The 23925-nt window shown below is 38.0% G+C and overlaps 1 protein-coding gene across 1 annotated transcript in view; it reads right to left on the reverse strand.

Annotated features, from left to right (window-relative positions):
- The window catches only part of LOC140312974 (protocadherin-15-like), a 192614-nt gene that overhangs the window by 98276 nt on the left and 70413 nt on the right, over nt 1-23925 (reverse strand). Inside the window, exons 4-6 of the mRNA XM_072390881.1 lie at nt 18431-18496; nt 2864-3024; nt 749-904 (exon numbers count right to left, since the gene is read on the reverse strand). Coding sequence (XP_072246982.1) covers nt 749-904; nt 2864-3024; nt 18431-18496 — 383 coding nt within the window. The remainder of the gene's footprint in view (nt 1-748; nt 905-2863; nt 3025-18430; nt 18497-23925) is intronic.

Genomic DNA, 23925 nt, shown 5'->3' on the forward strand with positions numbered 1-23925 from the left:
ACAGCGTTTCCCCACAGCCCTCTGCAAAGTCCACAGGACCAGGCAGCAGGCAGGAGATCTTGTTCAGAGGAGTTGACAGCAATGCAGAATGACTCCCCCATACCCTAAGGGCACTCTTACAAGAATTTTCAACACGTAATCTAGACAAACTGTGAACAATGAAAACTGAAGAATTCGGAAGAGAATTATTATTTCCTGTCAAAAAACATTTGACAGTAAATGCATTATCTAGCTGCCAGCTGCACTGTTCTGCCACAGTGTGGTGCAGAAAACCATACGGTCACATGGCATGTCATTTTTGTACAAGAAAAATACACTTCACTTATAATCATCACTCAAAAATTAAAACAGCGAAATTGTAAAAAAAAAAAAAACACATTTCTGGAGGTTCTAAGACATGAGAGGAATTAAGTTTTTTTTCATCAGAGGGCTCAGATGTAAAACCACCTGTTAGATTTGAAAAATCTAATTCAGTGGCAACACAACAGCTGATAAAAAAAAAAGGTTTTGTTGCAAACAGACATGCATGTCCACTATGTTGCCTTTGTAGATCCTGCCCTGGCATGTAGGCAGATGAATGAGCGTAAACAAACACAAAGGCTCTCCCGATTTAAACCAGGACAGCTTCATTTTGCAACCAATAACATCTTGTACATCAGAATGATTTGCAAATGCTACAACAGCTTAAAAGCCTTAGTCCCTTTACTTACAAATCCCATAGAAGCAGCGAGAGGTACTGCTCCCTTACCTCGTTTATCGCAACATAGTAGCGTGGCTGCTGAAAGCGAGGAGCATTGTCATTCTTGTCCCTCACAACAATCCGTACCTCATGCAAAATGACTGTACCAACCAGCTCATTGGTGCACTGGACCTGAACCACGATGGTGGTAATGTAGTTGGGGGGCTGAAAAGACAAAAAGAAAGATATGTTCTTGAAGCACTGAAACAGAAGTCTTTTTCTTATTCTATTTCTCCCTTTCTGGAATTGACTGTGGTTTTGATAAGTTAGTGACACAGCATCAGTATTTTGTATTTTCTGAAGCATAAATGCATACATCATTGACCAGAGATAATAATCATAATAATAAGAATAAAATAAGAATAAAAAGAGAGAGAGCGAGAGAGAGAGAGAGAGAGAGAGAGAGAGAGAGAGAGCTCAAATTACACCTATCAGTCTTCAAGGTAATGAAAAAGTTATTGTGGTGAATAGAAATCATGGCTGTTGTTGTTTTAAATATTTTAGGCTGTTCCAAACTGGGAAATTTAGGAGAAATTGCTAAATTCAAAAAGCAACACGGTTGAACTTACCCTATAATTAAAGCAGCTAACCATCAACCTGACTCCAACCTTTTTACACACATTTACAAATGGCTGTTTGAAAAACTCATCACACTCGTCCTGACTTCCTATCAGACAGACCCAGGTTAGTCAGAATTAGACATCAAATACTTGGAATCTGAACTGTGACCACAGGGACCCCCCCAGGGGGTGTGTGTTTACTCTACTGCTTGACCTATGACTGTGTGACTTCAGAGAGCAACACCAGCATCGTAAGGTTTGCGGATGCCACTACAGTCGCAGGTCTGATCAGAAGTGGTGAAGAGACTGCTTACAGAAGAGAGGTGGCAGGACGTCTGGCCTGGTGCCAGGAAAATAATCTCACTTTGAACACAGAGAAGACCAAGGAGATGATTATTGATCCTAGAACGAGGAAAGAGCACCACACCCCATTACACATTAATGGGACAGAGGTGGAGAGGGTGAAAAACTTCAAGTTCCTTGGGACTTCTATCAGCGAGGAGCTCACCTGGGCCAAAAACACTGGAAAGCGTCAGAAGAAGGCACAGCAGAGGCTGCATTTTCCGAGAAGACTGAGGACATTTGGCCTGTCAAGCAAAATCCTCAGCAAGTTCTACAGAAATACAGTGAAAAATACAGTACTGCTAAGCACGGGAAGGCTCTCCAGCAGGTGAAACCCCAGGGTTGTCAAGAGAGCCCAAAACATTATCAAAGACAGTGTGCATCCACAACAGTGCCTCTTCACACTTCCACTGTCAGGGAGACATTACAGAAGTTTGATCACAGACATCAAGGCTCACAAAAAGTTTTTTCCCCACAGGCCATCAGAATCAGACTCTTGAATAGAACACCAATAACCCCACCCCCCCTACACTCTACTCCCACTAATTGTTGCACACTGAACTTTAAACAAATCAGGTCTAATTCTAAAAACAATGTTTTCTCCTTGTACGTGACAATAAATCTCCTGATTCTTCTCCTCCACTGTCATTTCCTCATTGATATTTCTAAGAATTCCCATCAATAGATTCACATCCACCTCACTCCACTTATTCCATTTAATCTACCACATGCGTTAAAATGGCCTCTAATGCGCTAACCCCTTCTGCTACACACACGTCACATCTCTTACTGTACCATTTAAGATGATCTGTATGCACAGCATGTTTGATGGGTACCCCGTGGAGATGAAGTGAAGATGTTATGTACGACTGTCTGTATTTATTTATTTACTCACTATACTCACCGAGGGGTTATTATTATGTTGTACTGCCACACATGACCTATAATTACCCCAAACTCTGTTGCTACAGAATTATTATGTAGGAACTTCCCGCAAATAAGATCTGTTGCTAAACTGAAAACGCAACAGTAGAGATGAAACTAAATGTTAAAGTAAAACAGTAAGAATGAGCGCTTAACAGTTCGGATGCACCACTTTTAAGTCAAAAGGTTCAATAGAGCTTCTACAAAATACAGGATAACACAAATAAAACAAAATGACTAAAAGTCTTCAACCTCATTTACTGAAAAGCTCCAGGACACGTGTGTTTTCTGTACTTACATCTCTGTCCAGAACGCGCCCGGTGCTGTTGAGGTAGAGTCTCTGCCGTGTCGGTTCCAGTATCACCCAGTAGTCATAGTTGTCGAGCAGTGTCAGTGATATGGTTCTTTCTGGGTCCTGGGCACGGCCGTTAATCTGCATGTTTTCCACCAAAACAGTACCTGTGAAATCAGAGCGGTCTCCATTTAATGAACGGCTTAGCTGTAAAAAAAAACAACTTTCATGTTTGCCATTTTATTTTCATGTTCATCAGTGTACTCGCTGATAGCTCAAATAATTAGACTTGAACTAAATTGGGTCTCAAAGCACCTACAAATGAACAATATAAGGAATGAAACAGGATTACCATCAACGGCAGATGCAGTTTAAAAACAATTTTGTTAGTGTAATTTGTTTAATCATTTGTATCCTTTTTTCATATCTGGAGGAGACCTTGAACCACCTTTTATCATTTTTAGAAAACTGTCCAGATCTCTGTAGAATATACAATAACATCTCATGCAGCAAATCTCAAACTGATAATTGTAATGCTGTCATGCTTTGGGGCACCGACAAAACATCCTCTGGTTTAAATTAAATAGCCTTATACATTGTTTTATACAACTAATCTGTTTGAATTATCTGTAAGGACGGATAATTTTGGAAATCATGAGCAGGGCTTTGAATGTGTTATCCAAGTCTGCAGGTTATTACTGGAAAAAACTCCATAGGTTGACACCTAAATGCTAAACGCAAGGCTTCAAAATGTCAGTAACAATAAATTAACATACACCCTACATTTTAAATCAGTGAGTAATTAACTTAGTCCCAGACATCCTTAGGGACAACCCTCCCGGAGCCACTCAAATTTCAAGAATGCTTGACTCCTAACCTGTGATAATAGTGGACTGAAATAAATCATGGCTCACTGAAAATGCAGCTGGCGGCTGCTTATCATTTCCCTAGCTCCTCCCACTTACTCAAGCCATGTGCGCTTTTATTTAAAGCTAATTGAGCGCATTTGATAATATTCAAAATACCACATTAAAATGTACCACAGTGACTGACCAAGATATGGAGCTAAACAATACTCAGCAAACAGCACATTTGTATTGAAAATCTTCATTTCCTGTGTGGGCTTACCAGAATTTTCAGTAAAAATCTGCTCTTGAGTTTGGATTCATTGTATTTCCTTTCTTTTTTTGCTATGAAAATAACATTTAAATTGTAGATCAGTTGAATCATCTGGTTCAATCAAAATGAATCCAGTCATAAATCTGTCAACCTTATTCTATTAAAGATAAAACTTGAATTTCTTCTTCATGCACTGTGCACACTCACTCACAGTTGTACACATCATTTGACGCTTTGACAAAATATACTGACCATCTGACTCTTAATTCACAAGAGGAGCAGGTTGTATGGTCCTGATATGTAAAAACCCAAGAATTGAAAGAAAGTAAACTTTCCTTTAGACAGGACTGACTAATATGAACGTTATATCTGTACTGTCTGCATATATAGTGTGAGTGGGAATCAATGAAATCAGAGGGAAATAGGAGCTAATTTTTTATGTAATTACAACTTAAGTAAGAACTATTGTTATGACTTATTCTGGTAATGACCATAATTAGAGAACTCAGGGAATTAAAAACCCCGTTAAATAGCTACATAAAAACACCATTTCAGAAAAGATTCTAAGTGCATTGTAGTTGTTTGTGGAAATGAATGAAACTTTTCTAGAAATGGGATTTGTATGACTGTGGCTGAATAGCTATCCCGCATTATATGATATATTATTTTGTATTTTGATACATTCATAGACTGTCAGAATTCATCTCTTGCTGACTGGTTTGGACTGGCTTTAAACAGACAACAGATAAAACACAGCTGAACTGGTAAGAAACAAAATACCTGATAAAAAAAGGGCTAAAATTGTTCACGGTTCCTTGCTGTAAAACAAATAACTGAGACTGGGCACCGCTTTTATATTTTTGGCTCAGTGGGTCCCTTAATTATCATATTATTAGGACCGATTTGTAATGAAGCACAGTGGGCTGTTTTCAACAGCTGTTTGGATAAATCATATGATTTGTTTATTAAGGGCATCTGTGCCATGCATGATTAACCGTGAAAAGAATCACACAGTGCCCAATAATTAAAAAATGTGCCTCTATGCCTGTTGATGCTTGTATGCAACTCGCTTGAGTTCAAAGAAAAAAATGGGGGAAAAAATAAATTAAATTTCTGACTGGATGTGTAACTGGCAGATTACATCTGTAATTGTGACATTTGATGCATCTTTACAGACAAAATATTCATTTACAAGTCTATCAGGCTTTATTCGTAGTTGTCATACACATCTTTTTTTTTCTCTTTGCTCAGTACATCCTCTTTGCATTCAACTTGTTTCATGTGTAATTAACATAGATGTAGTCAGCTGAAGATCCCAAAGTCCGCTCGATTATCTACATAGTAACTGAGTTTCAGGCTAGTAGCCTGAACCATAGATATAAGTAAAAGCTCCTCGCATGCCTCGTAAATCCATCAGCCGTAAAACTGTAGAGGATGGTGGTGTTTTGATGTGTTCTTTTAATCGCCACCTTAAAATCTTGTACTTTATCATTTCATAAAGCAGGTTTAGCCATCTAGTCATTAGTCACTCTGACTTTCAAAAAGGAGCACAGATGGAAGCATGATGGAGGCTTTTGTATTATAATTTTAATAACCACGGCTCCATTTACATGCCCTTATTAATGACGATGTTCCTTGTTTGCAGCAGATTTGATGCATTTGTGTGTTGTGATCACAAGGACCAATAATTATCTGTCTCTCTCTGGTTAAACCCCGACTGATGAATCGTTTCTCTAAGAATTTAATTTAAAAGTCAAAAGAGCTCCATGCTGCTGTTCATTAATCTAAAACACAGCTTTTCGTAAATATATCTCCCTCAGTAATTTGAAAGGTGAACTACATCTTTCTGAAAGTCTCAGGTTTTAAATTACAAGGCTGGTAATATTACAAAGGAGAGCAGAGAATCCTCTTTCTTTTTCCAGTTAATTGAAACAGGGATTTTCTGCTGCAACAGGCAATATGCCTGTATGCTCAGACTTAGAGTATACTCAGAATATTATCTCTGTTCTGAGCATTTGCGCTTTCAGTCTCAATCACACAGCAAAGATGATTAGTCAAAAAGATACCCGAGCCTCCTTGACATTGAAACAGAAAAAAAGCTATCCAGAGTCCCACATGCTATAAACTCGATGTACTTTACTTATAAATAAACAGAAAATGTCTTTAGTGGCTTGTGTCTCAGTTAGTGTCATTTATGATCAGATGCGCCTCTGTTCTCGGCTTCATAGTAGACTAACCCCACAGGGACGACACAGAGGGCTCCCTTTCATCCAATATATCAATAATGCTGGCATCCATAGATGATGGCAGCAGATAAATGCGGAGGACCACCTCTGATAGGTTTCCAAGCTCAGTATGATGCAAGGATTCTTGTTTTAAAAATATTTTGATCCTATTTTTCAGCCTCACGATGTAATATGCATGCTGTGCCACAAGGAAGCACACCAGAGGAATAAGTTGGTTTGAGAGAGTGAAAACAGCCAGAGCAAAACTACCTTATTTAACCCCACAATCCTCCCCATTTTCATTTCATGATTTCACACCATATGTTCATAATTAATTCACACTTCTATGGGTGGCACAGTGTTAGTGTGGGGTCACTTTTTTTCTATCAGTCCACTTTGGTCTGAGTCGACTCTAAATATCCACAACAAAACTGACACAAAAATGACAAAGCAGACAAAACTCCCGGATCCCGCCACAGTCTTCTCTGGCACTTTGTTTCTAATCAACTACAACAATCCTGTTCTATACATTCCATATAAATAAAGTGACAACTTCTTGTCCAGTCGTGTCTCCTCTGATTTACTTAATTTGATGTCATCTTCTTTAAAAAGGACACAGAAGATTGAGTTTTAAATGGGTCCCGTCTGGATTATTCTATTCCACATTTGTCTGGAAGTATCAAAAATGTTCCTTCTGGCTTTGGAAAGACCTTGTTTTACTTCACTCATGGAATCCCCTCAGTTAAGATCGAACTGACTACTTTTAAGACAATTCTGCAAAATAAACCTTTTTCTGTTGATTAATATTCACAAGCTAAACAAAAGTTTAAATATTTTGCCACTAAAATGCTCTGCTTTGTTAAGTAACGTTTAGTTTTATTGCATTTTTTTTTCTTCTGTTGTGTCTTCTTTCAGTGGGCCAAAGGTAAAAAAGCATTATGCTTATCACCCATCCTTTAATCACTTTAAATCAAAGTGTGTTAACATGCAGATGGGGTAAAAATAAATAAATTAGTCAACGCCCTTCTAAATCAAATTACCGCACAGTGCGGCCATTACCACAGTATGAGGCCTCTGCAGCAAATCACAGTATAAAAAACTATTGTGCCTGAAATAATTAAGAAGAGGAGGCGGAAGGCGATCAACATCTGAGGTACTTTATAAAATTAAAAATATACTAAAATTAGGTGCTGGTCAGGCCTTAACTGTGGAAATATAACAGAGTGAATATCATTTTGTTTGTAAGTTTGGAGTATATTTGCAGCAGAAAACCTTCCAAAGTGTTTTAATTTTGATCAGAACTATGTCCTCAGAGCCATTTAATTGAGTTTCCTCTCTCTCCGTCATGTGCGATAGCTGTTGCAACAGACTGGCACCTCAGGCACACACTCTCATAAGCACAGACAATACAAATATGCACCAGCTGTTAAGAGACCCAACGAGTGGCATGCAAAATTAAAATAGCTTACGTGCGTTAGAGCCAGACTCAAATGAAGAACGATGTTATACTCCCAATATGTTAACATTTACTTTTGATATCATTTGACATCAAAAGCATCTGTCAGTTTCTGCTATTTTCTTTCTGGTGAATAAACCAGGGTCAAAAAGAATATAAATCTAGTATAGTATTTTTTATAAATAAAAAAATATATAAATCCATCCTAACATGTTTTATTATTTTTGAGAGGTTTTTCTCTTATTTTATTCATTCATTTATTTATTTATTTATTCATTTTTACTTTGTTTTCACAGTTGACAAAATCACAGTTGTTTGTTTGCACATGGTGAGCATGTATGGATCCCAGGGCATAAATTAGTCAACAGTGCAACGATTAACCGATTTAATTTCAGCAAGATAACTTCTGACATCTTTTTGGCATGCATGCACTACCAAGAAAAGCCCAAAGACAAATACAATTTCCTTATATCAAATAGTGTAAGAATCAATATGTGTAGCTACTGTGACGTTAACCTGCTCCTGTAGCTCCATCTCAGTGTTAAACCACATGCCGTCTTCACTACCACATTCTTTAGCACTTTTCACTTGGAAAAGTCTTGAAGCGCTTCACATATAATCATAAAACCACATGCTTTTATTAGGTGCATTTATGCACATAAATACATTTGCTGCACATTCTGCTCACATGTACAGCAAGCAACAGCATTAAAACCACCTCTGGGGCCATCCCAAAGTGTCTGGCGGTAGGACCTTGGCAGCTGAATCAGATTTATCCTAGCATATATCGAGGATACACAATTGGATTGGGATGATGTAGAGAGTATGAAGGTTGTGTAAATGTCTTAGGCTTCTTTTTACATGTTCAATAAGCCATTTCTCATCAGTTTATGCAGTGTGACGGGGCTCTTCATGACATGAACGTGTACAACAAATGTGCAGCCAACGAAAATATCCACAAATTTAAAGGTCATCAAAGTAAATCAAAGTAAACCAGGGATCATCCAGACACACAGTCACATCACTCAGGAAGGAAAAGAGCTTCATCTTGCAAGATTGCAAAATAACAACCTGCGATCGGAAGATTTTGAGAAAAAACAAAAACTGGGAAAAAAAAAAAGATTTCCTTGTAACATAGATATTTATAAACACCAACCAAACACCAATCTTCTCTGAATGCACCCATTACTGGGAAATTTCCTCTCTACATCCACCAATGGTTTAAACATCAGTCACCAAATGAGTGGTGACTGATGCACCAGTAATGGCTTGTCCCCTTTAAAAAGCAAAAAAAAAAAAAAATGCAACACAACAATTCATCTTTGGAACACACAAACAGCTGAATGGAGAGTTTTGCACTTTTAATCAGTAAGTGCACACTGCAGGCAAGGAAGGTGCACAAAACTGCTCACTGAGTCTTTTGACCATATTAACAGACAAAGTGGCTATCTTTGCTGGAGGAGCATCAAAGTAGCCTAACAGTCGGTGTGCACTAGGATAAATATGAAAATGCAGCCAACCTCAACTTTGCGCTTTAGCAGAGCATTTGCTTACTTGGCTGAATGAACACATATCCGGCCAAGTTTAATCTTTAGGTGTCTAATCTAGTTAATAGTACTGAACAAAGCTCTGTCAAAACGGCCTAAAAAGGCTGAAAATGCAGACATCAAAACCTTGTATGTTGAATTGCATCATTTTTCCACCTAGACTTTTTTCCCTTTCCCCTTTGGCAGCTGCATTGCCATGCGGCTTATATGAGACAACACACGTCAGGGTGGAAGTGTACTCAGCAACCTCAATCAAACAAAACAAAATCTCGATCAGGACCCTGATCCAATATTCGAGTTTAAAACTCTCCTAATTTTTAAATCTAAAATGTTATCTCTCCAAAGCAACATCAAGCTTCCCATCTTTGGGGCCATCCTGACTTATTGAACGCACTGTCATCTCTTTCAAGCAAGTCCCTGTGCAGCCGTACATTGGCGTGACACGAGAGGTAGGAAAAACTCATCTCTCTTGCTTCTAAGCTTTCAAAGCAAGTGACAATTACTCACTAAAACACCCAAAAATGTCTCAGGGCAAAGGAACTATATTAAGCTTGGTTTTACCCAGGTAGTGTTGATTTATATTCATTTTGTAACAATGCGGCCCCCTTCTTCAATCCATTCATCATTCAAAACTGTGCAAACTATCTGACAAAGAGGGAGGGCGACATCAGGGATTTTGCCAGATTTATATTCATTGTCCATTGTGGACAAAAGCAGCAAGTTCATAGACACCATGTTGCTGAGAAACAAGCTTTCTTTAATTACAGCAAGGCATTGAGAGAACTATTTGAGCACAACTAAAGTCCAATTATATTTGGCAATTAGCTGTGTGAAGGGATTGCCCTCTTAATGTGGCCTGTGTTCAAAAGCACAAGAATGTCTCTGAGGTATCATGCACAGTTTCACTGACACACTTGGAAGCATTGCTGCTTTCATTTGGACATATGTCATGATTGATGATTTGTTACACACTGGTTTTACAGCAATCCAGTTAATATAGTGTATGCAAAATCTATTTACTTCCTTATACAGATGGTGTCATCTTGTGTGCAAGTTATCTGTTATGTAGAAAACACCCACTCACAAACAGAAAGCATCAACTTCCTTTCTTTTTGATATACCATTGATTCCTCCATCATTTGTAACTTAACTAACAAGTAAGTATGCTGAGAGATCATGGAAGATGTTGCTGTCAGTATATGTTTTACTTATTGAGTCTCAGTATGGCCAGGTAATATCTAAATAACCAATATGCAAACTTGATATCCGGCTATGGCCAAATCAAAGCTATGCTTGCTTTTTTCTTCTTCTTCCTCTTCTTTAAAGCATGGATTCTGTGTAGTATTTGAGTAGATAGCATCTTATCTGCAGTAGACCAAAGTGTGAGATCTGCCCTCTTACTTTGGAGAATCAGCCTTACTGATAGATGAACAAAAGGTAAAAGCTAGTCATGAGAGGAGCAAAGTTTTTCTCCATCTAAAGCAACTCAGACCTCGAGCCGTTTGAGAAAACTCTATTTCGTGGATTTTTACACCTCATCACCTCTGCATCAGACAGTTACGCAGAGTGGATGTGCATAATGCGGACCACGTTGCAACATGGTGTTGTGAAGCAGACCACTTCCAAACATAATGCAGACCATGTTGCTATGCGGGCACTTTAAGGTCGAGAGTGTGGAGATGAGGGAGATAACCAACTTAAGAAGTGACATGGTAAAAAATATTTGCTCCAACTTCAAAAACATTTTTTAGGTTAAAGGAAAATCCAGTCAATAGCTGCTGAGATATTTCAGCTGAAACCAAAATGATGGAGCAAGTAAACACTTCTGGACCTTTTCACAGCAGCAAACTCAGGTGGCAGAACTGCTAGTCACATAAGCAATAGGCTTTTAATCACAGTAGCAACCTCTACAGTTGAAATGCACACATTACTCTCAGCTTATCTATTGCTTAAAATGAACCAACATATGAATGACCAATCATTTTAATGCCCGTTGTTCTAATAAGAGGATTACACTTGCCCATTATCTAATGAATCATTTGCATCATAACACCATAGGAATACAAATGATCCACTGACAAAAGTAAAACAAATAAATAAATAAAATAGAATCCAACAATACAGGCATTTTTCATGTTGTTTTCCTTCTTAAAATTAGATTTGATAAAATCATGAAAGAAAAATGTTTGCTAGCAGACAAACACAGAAATATACAATGCAAATGCAATCCCTTAGGATAGAAATATGTTGATTTCCCAACTTCAAAATGATGAATAACCAATCATCCAAGAATGCTTATAAGTTGTGTGAACAAAGAATGAGGGAAATCTTTAGCAAAATCATTTTAAATTCATTCATTTACTTTTTTTTTCTCTTTAACTTCATTGTAGGATGGAAGTTTGAATTGCAGTTTCCAAGCTGGTCTGCACTGCAAAACTATTATTCTGCTCTACAGTCGCTTCACGCAGATGGAAGGAGAGGCTGCAGTGAAAGAGTACTAGAATTCCCTGAGAGGGATGTGAATAAAAAAAAGCTTATTTTACGATGACACTATTAATCGAATGTGACAATCCCTACCATGTTCCGGGAAGAGCCAGCTGAATAATATTGTAGGGGCCGCATACCAGCACGAGCAGTACCCACTCATAAAATGGCCATTCCCTTTTATAATCATTAAACAAAAGAAAACGGCATTGTTGAATGAAACATTTACTTTACGTGTTAAGATTTCCTCTGATAACACATACACACATTAAATTAGATTAGGCAATTTAACCAACCTCCAAACAATCCAAGTGTAGTCAAGCAAATACTATAAAGTGCAGTGTAACACACGGATAGGCCTGTTTTTGTGGGTTAATGAGGATAAGCACAGAGATTTACAGCTGTAATTATGGTCACCATTTATGCCCACAATGTACTGTAATTGCTGTTGTTATTTGCACATCAAACACTAAAATATGTTCACTTCTAAAGAAAAAAAAGCACTTAAACATTCAGCAATCTTAATAAGGGCATGCAGACAGAGAGGCTGTCGCGGGCAAGTTTAAATCTGATTAACAAAGACAAAAACAATGCGCCTAGAAAGCAGACATAAACTGGTATATAAATAAGGGCTTGTTAGGTGCATAAATTGTAAGCAACGGGTTAGTAATATATGAAGTGTGTAACAGAGCCTCACTGAACATCCTGCCCTCCTGTTTTACTCTCTAATCCACAAGGAGCAGGTGTTGTGCTCTAATCCCGGCCTTTCAGCTACACTCTAATTATACATTGATGACCTAGTAATCATCAAATCCAGACGTGATCAAAGAACTGTTCAGCGACCAGTGTTTGTGTAACACAGACTCTGGGAATGAGTGAAAGTGTTGAAATTCTAACATCTAAAAGATATTTTGGAAAAAAAAGAAGGGAACTGAAACAACTGCTACAGGTGGCCGGTTATGTACACTCACTTAAGCACTGTGACAGCTCTTAACATAAAAATGCATGATTGCAAAAATACTTCAAAAAGGCTCAAATGCACGCGTACACATGGAAGAAGTGCTGCCTTTGTCTAAGGAACAGATTCACAGATCCACACTATCAAACTGGCCACTTGGGTAAACTCCCACTTGGGTGATTTGTCCATATGTTTCCACTTCTGCGAAGTTGCAAGTTTAGAGCACAGCAGAAATGTCTGCAAAGCCATGATCAGCAGATTTAGAGCCAACCTCATGAGAGTATCATCACAGATTTCCTATATAGTCCTAAGAAATGGGCTATTCAAAACTATGTCAGTCACACAGTAGGATGCCCTGTATTAGATGTCTGACCTATTGACAAAAAATATGTTTTCAATGTTAAAGATGTGTCATTTAATTTTTTTTTTTTAAAGAGAAGAAACAAAACAACATTCAGATTATTCAGCTTATTGTTATCATTATTGTTATTATTATTATTATTATTAGTAGTATTACTATTATTGTTATTATTAATATTATTATTATTTTCAATCAAAACAGAATGCATGATATTGATCCCTATCCTGAGTTACCGTAGATATCTAGAAATAGAGGTGAACAGTTAAACTGTTGTAGTTAAACCTGCCGTAGGCAATGGGATTGTCAAGACTCAAGATTATCAGTCCATTAACCTATTAAAGCCTGCAATACCCTCTAAATATATTTTGCATCATGTCTTAAACTTAACACAGAAATAACACAGAAATTGAGCTTCAACCTCCAAGCAATTCAAGTGTAGTCATACAAATACTCCACACTATCAAACTGGTAGTGGCTGGTAGAGGCTGTTGCAGGCAAGTTTAAATCTGATAAACAAAGACAAAAACAATATCTATAAACTGGCCAACTACTTTGCACCGTTTGGTTAATATGACATTTTAATAATTAAAATTACTCATAATTGTAATCATAAAACAGTCATTCACTAATGCTAATATTCAAAGCTGTTTGTCTAGCTTGTGCTATGTATTTACAATTGATCACTTCTGTGAAGGTGACCGACTGAGAAAAGACTTTACAGTGCTCTTACCCTTTGTGTTTCCTGACAAGGTACCAGCATGACCGACTGATGTTTTATCCCTCGGTGAAGGATGGTAGGCTATTGACTATTTTAAAAAATGTTTTTTTGCCCACAGTGTCTACCTCTTCAAAAATATTGTGGCAATGGCTCTAAATCATTCAAAAGAGTGTCCAGTATTTGGGTAAAAACAGCAGACATTTATAAGCGAAACAACTTGTGCGCAACTAAATGTGCATTCAGTGTAAGTTGAAACTGAATTAGCCTCTTTGTGCAAGTCTAAAGAAAATCAACATATAAGAGGAATCTGATGCACCACAACTACAGCCATTCAGCTGTTAAGATATCCCCAAAGAGACACCTGAGCTGCAGAGGGTAATATCAGTGATTTTATTTTCCTGATTTTTTGCTATGCGTTTGTGTGACTGTCACAGGACAGGCCCCTAACCTAAACCCTAATCATCTCAAAGGCAGCTTCAACACTGTAGGGACAGCTGGATAACACCACGGCTCATCCTTCTCTTCATTACAGTCTTGGTAGAAAAGGCACAAATGACACCTTTGCCACAAGACAACACTGAAAGCTGCACAAATCCATTTGCACTCCCCCTGACAACTACCATTGTTTGACTCCAATAGCATTGAGGACTATAAGTGTTGGAAGATTCATCAGAGTGAGCTATTGTACAGTGTCATGGGGCCACTTCAGGACTAACCTTGGTTGAAATGTTATGACCTTTCATGTCCAATTAACAGAAAACAGTAACATATTCTTGAAGTTGATCCATTTTAAATAAAGAGAATGACCCTAAAGGTAAAGTAAATACTTGAATCTTGAATGAAGTTAAAGCTCCTTCAGGGTGTATCAGAAAATAAAGAAGCAAGTATCAAATAAACAAATATCAAGAGAGAAGATGCCCTGAAAGAGACCAACAAAGCACCATTTTACTGTATATAAATGAATTCTGATTGACCTAATGTCGTGCAACATGGAGAGAAACAGTGTGTGGGATTGAATTAAGTATAAGAAGAGAAACTAATGAGCCACTGGTGGCTGAGAAAAACATTTTGGTAAGCTATATCATCTACTTATTTATTGAAACATCTTAAATTTTCTGAGAAAAAGTAGAATAAGGTAGTAGGTAAGAATAAAGCTAATTAAAGTTAATGCAGAGGCTAAGGAAGCGTCTGTCAATTTTTTTATATTTGTATGTTGAGCACTGTAACAATGGGTCAAAGTTTGAGATTCATCATTCACAGATTTTTTTCCATTACATGTCAAATATTCATTGGGTTACCACTGGATTCCTTGGATGGACTGAATAACAGAGCACTAAAAAAAGCTAACGCCAAACACAAAGTGTCAATATTCCTTTAGCTCTTTCAACAAAAGGACAAATTGAACAAAAACTTACTTGATGTTGGAGTCAAACTGAGTGTTAAATAAAGATTGTCCTGTCTGCGCTACTACATTGTTTTTGCACACTTTGGAGGGCTTCGGAGGACTGCACATAAGCCCGTTTCTGGGGCCTCTGCAACATCTTATTTTCCATAATGTCTTGCTTTACATGGGTTAACAACTATGCAACTACTGTATACCCAGCTTGCGATGGAGTGCTGCATAACACCTTAAAACCAACAGTTAACCAACCTTGCACATTGATAGAATATAAATGAAAGCCAGCAGCATTTAATTGCGTATTTAGCAAATTATACATAGCCTAGATACAATAATTGAATTATAAAGGCTCGTAAGCTGCACTGAAAACGGGCAAAATTACCATCAACCAATTATTTCAATGTCAAGGGATATTTGCAAGATTTAAACAAGATCTCAAGACAGGCAATGTCTATAGCCTTGATTGGAGGCTTATAATGAATCAGAGAGCTTGTAATTACAATGACTTTTACAATAGGTATATCATGATGGCTATAAGCTCAACCTGAATCTTTTCACAGACAAATCTGCTGTAACTAAATTTAGAAGTGGATTACAAAAAAGGTTTTCACAGTATCCTGAGCAGAGCAGAATACTCTGTGTAAACGCATGCTCGTGAAATACTGTGTTAATGAAAACCAAGCATATGGCTTGATTTCCCATCACTTGCAAAAAAAGCATACATTTTAGTGATATGATTACTTGCATTATCTCCCTGTGGAGTATATTTATGAAGGTGTCAGCCTCCATGAAAATGCAATTATTTATGAGCATTTAAAGTGACTTTACCTTGGCGGCACACTGCATAAAAGAATGCTAAATTGACTTCCCTTTACTGAAGCCCTTCAGTGACACTCATTTCTGATATCCTATAAACCGCTGCTGTTCAATAAGAAGAGTGCTGAGAAGAAGCTCATATGCTTCAGGCAACAGTTGATACAAATCATAAATTTGCAGAGACAAGATAAAAGCTGGAAGACAGGATCCTCATTTATGGACACAGTGGCTCCCTGCTGCTGTACAAGGAAGTGTTCTGTCAATGGAAAAATACACACTTCTTCTCCCTCTACCTCTTTTCTCCCTCCACACATGCAGCTGCCCCTACACAATGAGATAAAAATCTCTTCAATCTGATTAAATGCTTTAGGATTTAACTCATAGACTGAATAAGCAAAGCCGTATGTAGAAAACAAGCTTTGTCTTCCCAATAGAGACACCCCCCCCCCACTAGTGAGCAAGACTTTTTATGTGGTGTATGGCACCTGTCAGTGGGACTGCAGAAGCAGCAGCTAAGATAAATTAAACATGTTACGCTTCATTTGAGCAACTGGCTGTCTATCCCCTTGTGGCTTTCCATTTTTTTTTTCAAAATGAAAACCTCCCAGAGTAAAAACACAGCAAATTGACATGAAAAAAGGACCTGAAAAAGGTGCTTATATCCCAAATGTCTATACAGAGGGCTGTTGTTCTAACTGGGTCAAACACAATTCTGCTGTGACAATCAATTAATGAACATCTGTTGATAACGTGCTGTGACTTGAATGACAAACGTCTGTAGGCAGCACACCTCTGTGCACTTGGAAATGCTTTTCTTCATTGGCTTATGGTTCAGATTAATTGTATTATTTCGTGAAGCTGAGAAATTATTTTCATTTTTCATTTGTATGTCTATCTTCTGACCCAAAAAACAAAGCCAGACAGACAGGGGATTATGCGGTTTTCTTTGGTACTCACAGATATGTACGAATAAAAAGGCAAAGGCTCGAAAAAAGATGGGATCTTATTATGTGCCATTTGTACAGTTTCTGTGTTACGGAACAGAAAAGATGAAACACATTTAGAAGGATAATTGCTTTGGTCAATAACGGCGGGTCGCCTGTTTTACATTCCATTATGGGGAGGACCGGCTCTGGCCCGTTTCATCATGGAGAGATAAATAAAACCACGGTGGAGCCAGAGGAGACCCATATCCCAGGTAAATGAGAGCTTTATGAGAAAGATTAGAGCAAATCCCCTGCACAGAGCAAGGGAACATGTTGGGTGAGAGAGGATTTCGGATACAGACTTGGCTACCCCCAGCTCGCAAATTTCCCCAGTAATCGATCAATGCCCCAAATCACAGCTGCACATACAGAGAAAAAGGAGTTGCTGAGACCGAATGACAGCCTGAAGTGTGGGCTATTTCACTGACAAATGAATGACCTGATCTGACACATGACCACCCATTAAAATAACTGGTATACGAATATGCACATAAGGCATATGTGCACACAACTACTCTCTCTACAAGAGACACAGCCACCAACAAAGCAGCGTTGAGAATACAAACAGTTTTGCAGAGAAGCAGAGCATCTGTGAAATGCTTTTTTGACTGTATAAATAAGTGCCGGATGCCATCTGTAGTGAGAGCTGATCATTAAACTCTGTTAACCTGCCATGCTAATATCTGTGGGGAGAAGTGAGTGAGACAAACGCACACCTGCTCTATTTAGGCAAAAGCATTTCTCATTCCCTTAATGAACATATAGCTCCTCCCTAAGCCACAGTCAGCAATCCCCATCGTATGCAAGCACATAACTGCAAGAACACACCCACTCATCCACAAAACGATGATGGCAGACTCTCAAAACTCAAAGCTAAGAGCCTAGATGGTTAGAAAGGATGAGAGGCTAAAACTAGATAGCTGGAAAGTAGATGCAGGTGATGGAAAGGCCAGACAGAAGACAAGGAAAGGAAAGACAAGACGGAGGAGAAGAGTTTCAGCTGACCCACTCAAGTGCTGCATGTCTCATATGCGCTTGAGCGAATTCTGTACCGCTGTTGCACAGGTAACCACAGTAAGTACAACCTGTGCAGGGAGCAGACAACTCATTAACGGAGCCCCATATCTCCTCTGTGTGCCAAACACCATCTGTATACATGCACACACAAACATACCAAACATTTTTACTTCATTTTGGGAGAGCAGCACAAACAGACAGAGTGCAACCACAATTCGATAAACTTTGATTTAAAACGCAATTACAGCCAATGTCAAGAGTCAGCTGATCCTCTACACACTATTACACTACAAAGCTCAGCAGCCTCACCGAGTATTAATATGTATTATGTTACCAAAGCAACACTCATTGCAGTGCAAAAACAACCCCAACAGTGTATTCCCCTCCATCTGAGAAAAACAGCTTTTACCAAACTGTTGTACAATGTGAAGTAGACATGTAACTGAGAGTAACTGAGAAACATCAAGCGTTAGTGTTGGGTACATACCGTTTGGGCTCTCCTCATCAATGGTCACAATGGTTGCAGGGGGGCCTGGACGGGACAGTTTACACTCTGCATATGCAAAAAGAGGGTGAATCAACACAAAATAGGCTGCATTACTATTAGTCAAACAATATTATCCACATGAAGGATATCAGTAATATATTGTGTTTCATTGCATAGTTAGAATAAAACGAATGAATAGTAAATATGAGCGTATAACATATATAACTACAGGTAACCAACTGAGGAATTTAAATTGATGCTACATTCTCAAATTTATTTCACAACATTCAAATTTGACATTTTGACACAGCTTTTTTTTTTTTTTTTTTTTTTTTTTTAAATTATGCCAGTTTCCAACCTCAGTTGTGCAACACTTCAACAGCCAAAATAAACAAAAAACGACATTGAACGAGTATTCTAAGTTACCTTTCTCTTCCAAGCCGGAGGTTTTCATTCAGCATCACTTGTATGGCCAAATCCCAATCACCACACAAATGACTCACAGACTTTGAGATCTTTTCCCTCTAAGTGCACGAGTGCTCAGGGCTGTACCACAGTCAAACTGCCATGTGCACAAGGGCTTTGATGTAACATTTTTAACATCATGCACCCTTTTTGTAAGTCTACCCACTTTGTAGACATTTTGTTCTGACCTTGATGAAATGTACAAAAAAATAACCATGGGTGGTGTGTGGAAGAATATTGCTAGCAAGATTATATCTATGTCACAGCATCTTGCAACAGTTACTCTTCTAGTTATTTATCAGCTGCTTGTCGAGATATTTGTACTTTCATTCAAGCACCCTCTTTGTTATGTTGGCAGCTTTTATGACTTGTTATGGTTTGGTAAAAATGATCCAGGCAGCGTATGCTGTCACAACAGAGTGTAACATTCTTTATCTTTGAACCATTTCAAGCCCTCATGAATGTACACCATCAAACACTCAGATGTAAAGCCAACAGAGTCTGTGAGGAGGTGTTCATTAGACTTTAAGGGGGGACATTGAGATTGCTATTGAGATTTTATGGCCGTAAATCTGTTAATAAAATGACATGTAGATTACAAAGCCAATTGTCACTGAACTTGGAAGAGAATTCCAGCAAAGAAATAATTCACTGAATGTTTGGTACTGATCGGTATCACGTTTGTTCAATTTGTAAAAACCTATATGATTGAAATTGGTCATAAACACTCTCTTTGAGGGATATCAGGTTTTTACATGAAAGTTTTAGATTAAAAAAAGAAAAAGTTATCCATATATCAACTAAGGTTGTAAACGGCCCCACTAAGCTAACTGATTTTATGTAGTCAAAAACAGCCCCGGCCCAAACACTTTAAGTTGTAAAAAGTTTCATAATGTATTAAAATGTCCTAATGTAATGCTTAATACTGGAGTCACAGAGGCATATTTTCAATAGCAGTGATGCTTTAATAAATTAATTTACATAAATAGGATATTGCAACAAACTGATATAACGTCTGAGTATTGCCAACAGCAATACAAAAACAGAACTGCAAAAGCAGACATACTAAATATTTCACTAGTCTGATGAAATGAATATGAAAATGCTGTTACAATGGCTCATTTTACAGCGTGTGCAAGCATTTACTGGTGCAGCAGAGACATCAGCAAAAATGGACAGCACGATTCTGACATCAGACAAACAGGGCAGTGAAAACATGAGGCAGCATCATGAGCAGAGCACAGGTGAGCACAGCTTCACAGATGGAGGTCACAGCAGCTGGATGGTACGAACACATGGGACACAGGTAATGACAGCTTGACAGACAGCAACAGATGGGGCAGCAAGAGACGTGGGGAGGAGGAGGCAGAAGAAATGGAAATGTCTAGTCTAGAGGAACAGTGCAAGACGACACACCGTGCAGCTGATGTGAAAAAAAGTTTGAAATTAAATGCCTTTGAGAGGGGGAGAGAAATGACAAAATACAGAAAGGATTATACAAAAGGAAAACAGAAAACAGAGGCTTGCCCTCTTACCCTCATACTGCCAGTCTGTTGGAGTCAGAGGTTAGTGTAACCAGAGGAAAGCAGAGCAGAAGCATGAAAGGGGGGGAAAAAAGCATGAAAAAGTTAAGGAAAAGCTCTGAAGTTAGAAAAGAAAAGAACATGTCATTGTAAAAATTAAGAACTATTAGGCAATACAGGAGAAGGGGCAGAAAAGGGACAAATGTTTTAGAGTGAAAATACAGAGGAGGCCTCCACTGGAGAAATGGTGGGTGTTGGGGAACTACACGTAGTTTTTACAGATATACTCAGCGGGTCTCACTGCCAGTAGCTGCTGGTTGACAATATTTCACATAAGAAGCAGTGGAATGCATATGAATCAAGTTAAAATATATATATTTTTTAAAAACACACATTCTGCCTGTATATTAGGTGGTAAAAAGTTTTGGCAAGGGCATCAGTAGACATATACCAGTTCTTTCGTAGACCCCTCCATCTTTCTTTTTAAATTGCTCAGTCTCCGGCTTCTGAGAAATTGAATCTCGAGCAGTTTGCTGTGAGGCGGGACCGTCTAACGTTACATGTAATCAGAGATGGACAGAGCAACACCACATCAACAGCCACCGCTCTAATGTTTCACACCCACCTCCTGTTGCCGACTCTTGTTGTGCAACTGTGCACCTGTTACCAAGTGCAAAACAGTAGATAGATTTCTTATCAAATATGCATGTCCATGAGCTCTTTGTAATGTAGTGGTTTTAAAAGCCCATATTTATCAGAGATAAAAGCCCTGATGCAATGTCGCTGCAATAATGATAATTCCTGCTCCTAAAAATTAGATGCGCACAACATTTAGCAAGTAAAAGTCAAAGAAAACCTGAAGCTACAACAAGAATTGTTCATGCAAATTATTAACTACATTTTCAGTTTTTTCGTACATTTAACAGAAGCAAGTGGCATGAACCAAATTTCTATAGAGCTCAAATTGACAAACAATGCAGAGAGTCGTGACCTTGCTCCTTATGTTACTATCACTATTCATTCTCAGTAAAAGATAATGTGCTAAAAGGCAAACACAACCACTTCTAATCTCTTGAGGAGTTGTTATCAACACATACCCACCTTGTGAGACTGATTTCTAAGGTGTATTCATTGTCATTTTTTTAAGTTCAGGGATTTTAACCTTAATGGGAAACATACAACTGTCTGCTAAAGAAGGATTGCCTGTAATAGCAACAGGAGGAACAGAGCAAGTGGGTCACATCTTGCAAGCTGAGTCATAAACAACAAGTAACAGGAAAATAAGTATGCAAGTCTGCTCTGAGAAAATATAATCTCCATGAAGACGAAGTAGAAAAGTGTGTGTGCGTATTTGGTATAGAAGTTACTTGCACTCATTTGAAAAGATTCTTAAAGGATCACAGACAGTATGTCTAGTTAGTTTTGCATGTGTCTGTTCATCCAGAAATGTGTCTATGCTTCCCTAGGTGTGTGTGTGGCTGTAAGAAGTGTTTGTGGCAGTATGGGAGAAAGATCTGAAGAGTCAGGCAGAGCCATACAGAGATAAAGAGTAGCACCTCCATTGCAGTGACAACACCTCCATACTGTGATCAAAGAAAAAAAAAACATATGTTGCATTCAAATGCTTGTGAATACAAACACAAAAACTCAACATCTTATGTTTATAGTCACAATTTTTCCCATCCCAATTTTTGCCGCATCTCCAACTTATAACAGAATGAGATTTTACGATTTAAATATAATTAGAGAACTTACAGTACAAGATGTTTAATGGCCTGTTCACTACCCTGTAGTTCTTTAGAATTATACATAAATGCACCAAATCTCCTGTACACTCTCTCCTTTGGTATACAAAAAAATAATGCAGGTTAAAACGTGCAGACACGAAAAAAAGCTTCATTTTTGAGTTATGATGCATTGAGATGTAAGGTGAATAGTAACTAAACAAGATATTTTGGTGCAGAAGTCTATTTAAGACTATAGTGGGAAAACCCAGCTCTTTTTATGGACTACAATAAGAATATGAAGATTTTATACCGTAGCTACATTATTTTGAGTGCGTATCTGCGACAGATAGAGGTAGAAAGTAAAAAGCAGATAAGGAAGGACAATGTGAATTTTCTATGAGCTGTGCCTGCCTCGTGAAGATATTTGATTCCCTCGCAAAATGGTAAGCACCTGAAAACAACACAGAGCAGAATCGTGGGAGCTACAAAAAAAGATTCAGAAGCAAGGTTATGCAGCAGCATGCTTTCTCCTAAAGCAGCATGCAGGTCCGTAAATTTTCAAATACTCATTTGTCAGTCAGGCTTGTAAGCTGAAAAGCAAATGATGTTGATTATTCAAGTACTTATTGTAGCCATTATTTGAAATTCCAGAAGAATTTCAGAAAGATTTACTGGTAAAAGCTTAAGGCAATGGTCTATAACAACAATCCAATCAGAAAGACAGGAAATTAGATCATTAACATTTTGACTATTCATGCTGAACAGTGATCTCGAGCTGCAAATTTGGATATACCCTCAGATCCTGATCCTGTTTTGTCAGATTTAATCACTGCATCTGGCGGAGATTTGAAAGCTTTGCTACTGCAGATTTATATAACCTATGTTTGAAAATATCTGTAATATCAGGATGATAAAATGAAGCTGCCCATCTGTTTAATGTGCCCTACGTGAGTCTCAGTACTTGCTGATACAGGTGATTTAATAAAATGAGACAGGTTTTGATATAAAAAATAAAAAAAGAAGGTCAGGTTCACGTTTACTATTAAGTGTACATATAATATTTAGCATATTTGCAGAATGTTCACCAAGCAGTTAAAGAGACAAGTAATGCCTAAACAACTAAGTCTGATAAATGTAATAGAATCCACATCAATTTCCATTACTGTACGATGTTGGCATTTTCCCAAAAATGTGTTAAATCATTGTCACACTGCAAGAACTTGCCTGGAGAAATTTCTCCAACCAGACAAGAACCAATATGAAGTTATGATATTACTGTAATTTGTTTTCTGGTAAGCTAAATTTTATGAATCTTGGTGTGGAGTCAGAGCGAGGACAACGCAGATCAATATCACTCTAGTTGAAAAAGCTAAACAAATCCAAGGCTTTGGTGGAGGATGTGTTCCCTGAGCACTCTTCTTTAGGTTCATTGCTAAGTGACAACACAACTTTGTAAAATGGAAATGCTAAAGGCTAACGAAAGGCTAAAGTCATGGGATGAAATTATAATTACTTCTGGCAGGACACTATGTGGTTTGGCTTGTTTGTCTCTTTGCTGTATGATTACTGAACGCAATATTTAAGTAGTTACCGTATTTTTCGGGCTATAAAGCGCATCGGGTTATAAGTCACAATATCAATGATTGACTGCTAACGGGTCTATTTTCATACATAAAGTGTACCGGGTTATAAGGCGCATTAAATGAAAGAAAACTCAGATAAGTCAAACTTTATTCAACTCACTTGTTGTACTGTGTGACTGATAGCGTTGAGTTTGAAA

This window comes from Leuresthes tenuis, unplaced genomic scaffold (assembly GCF_036924035.1).
Source record: "Leuresthes tenuis unplaced genomic scaffold, fLeuTen1.0.hap1 SCAF_8, whole genome shotgun sequence".
In the NCBI taxonomy this organism is placed as follows: Eukaryota; Metazoa; Chordata; class Actinopteri; order Atheriniformes; family Atherinopsidae; genus Leuresthes; species Leuresthes tenuis.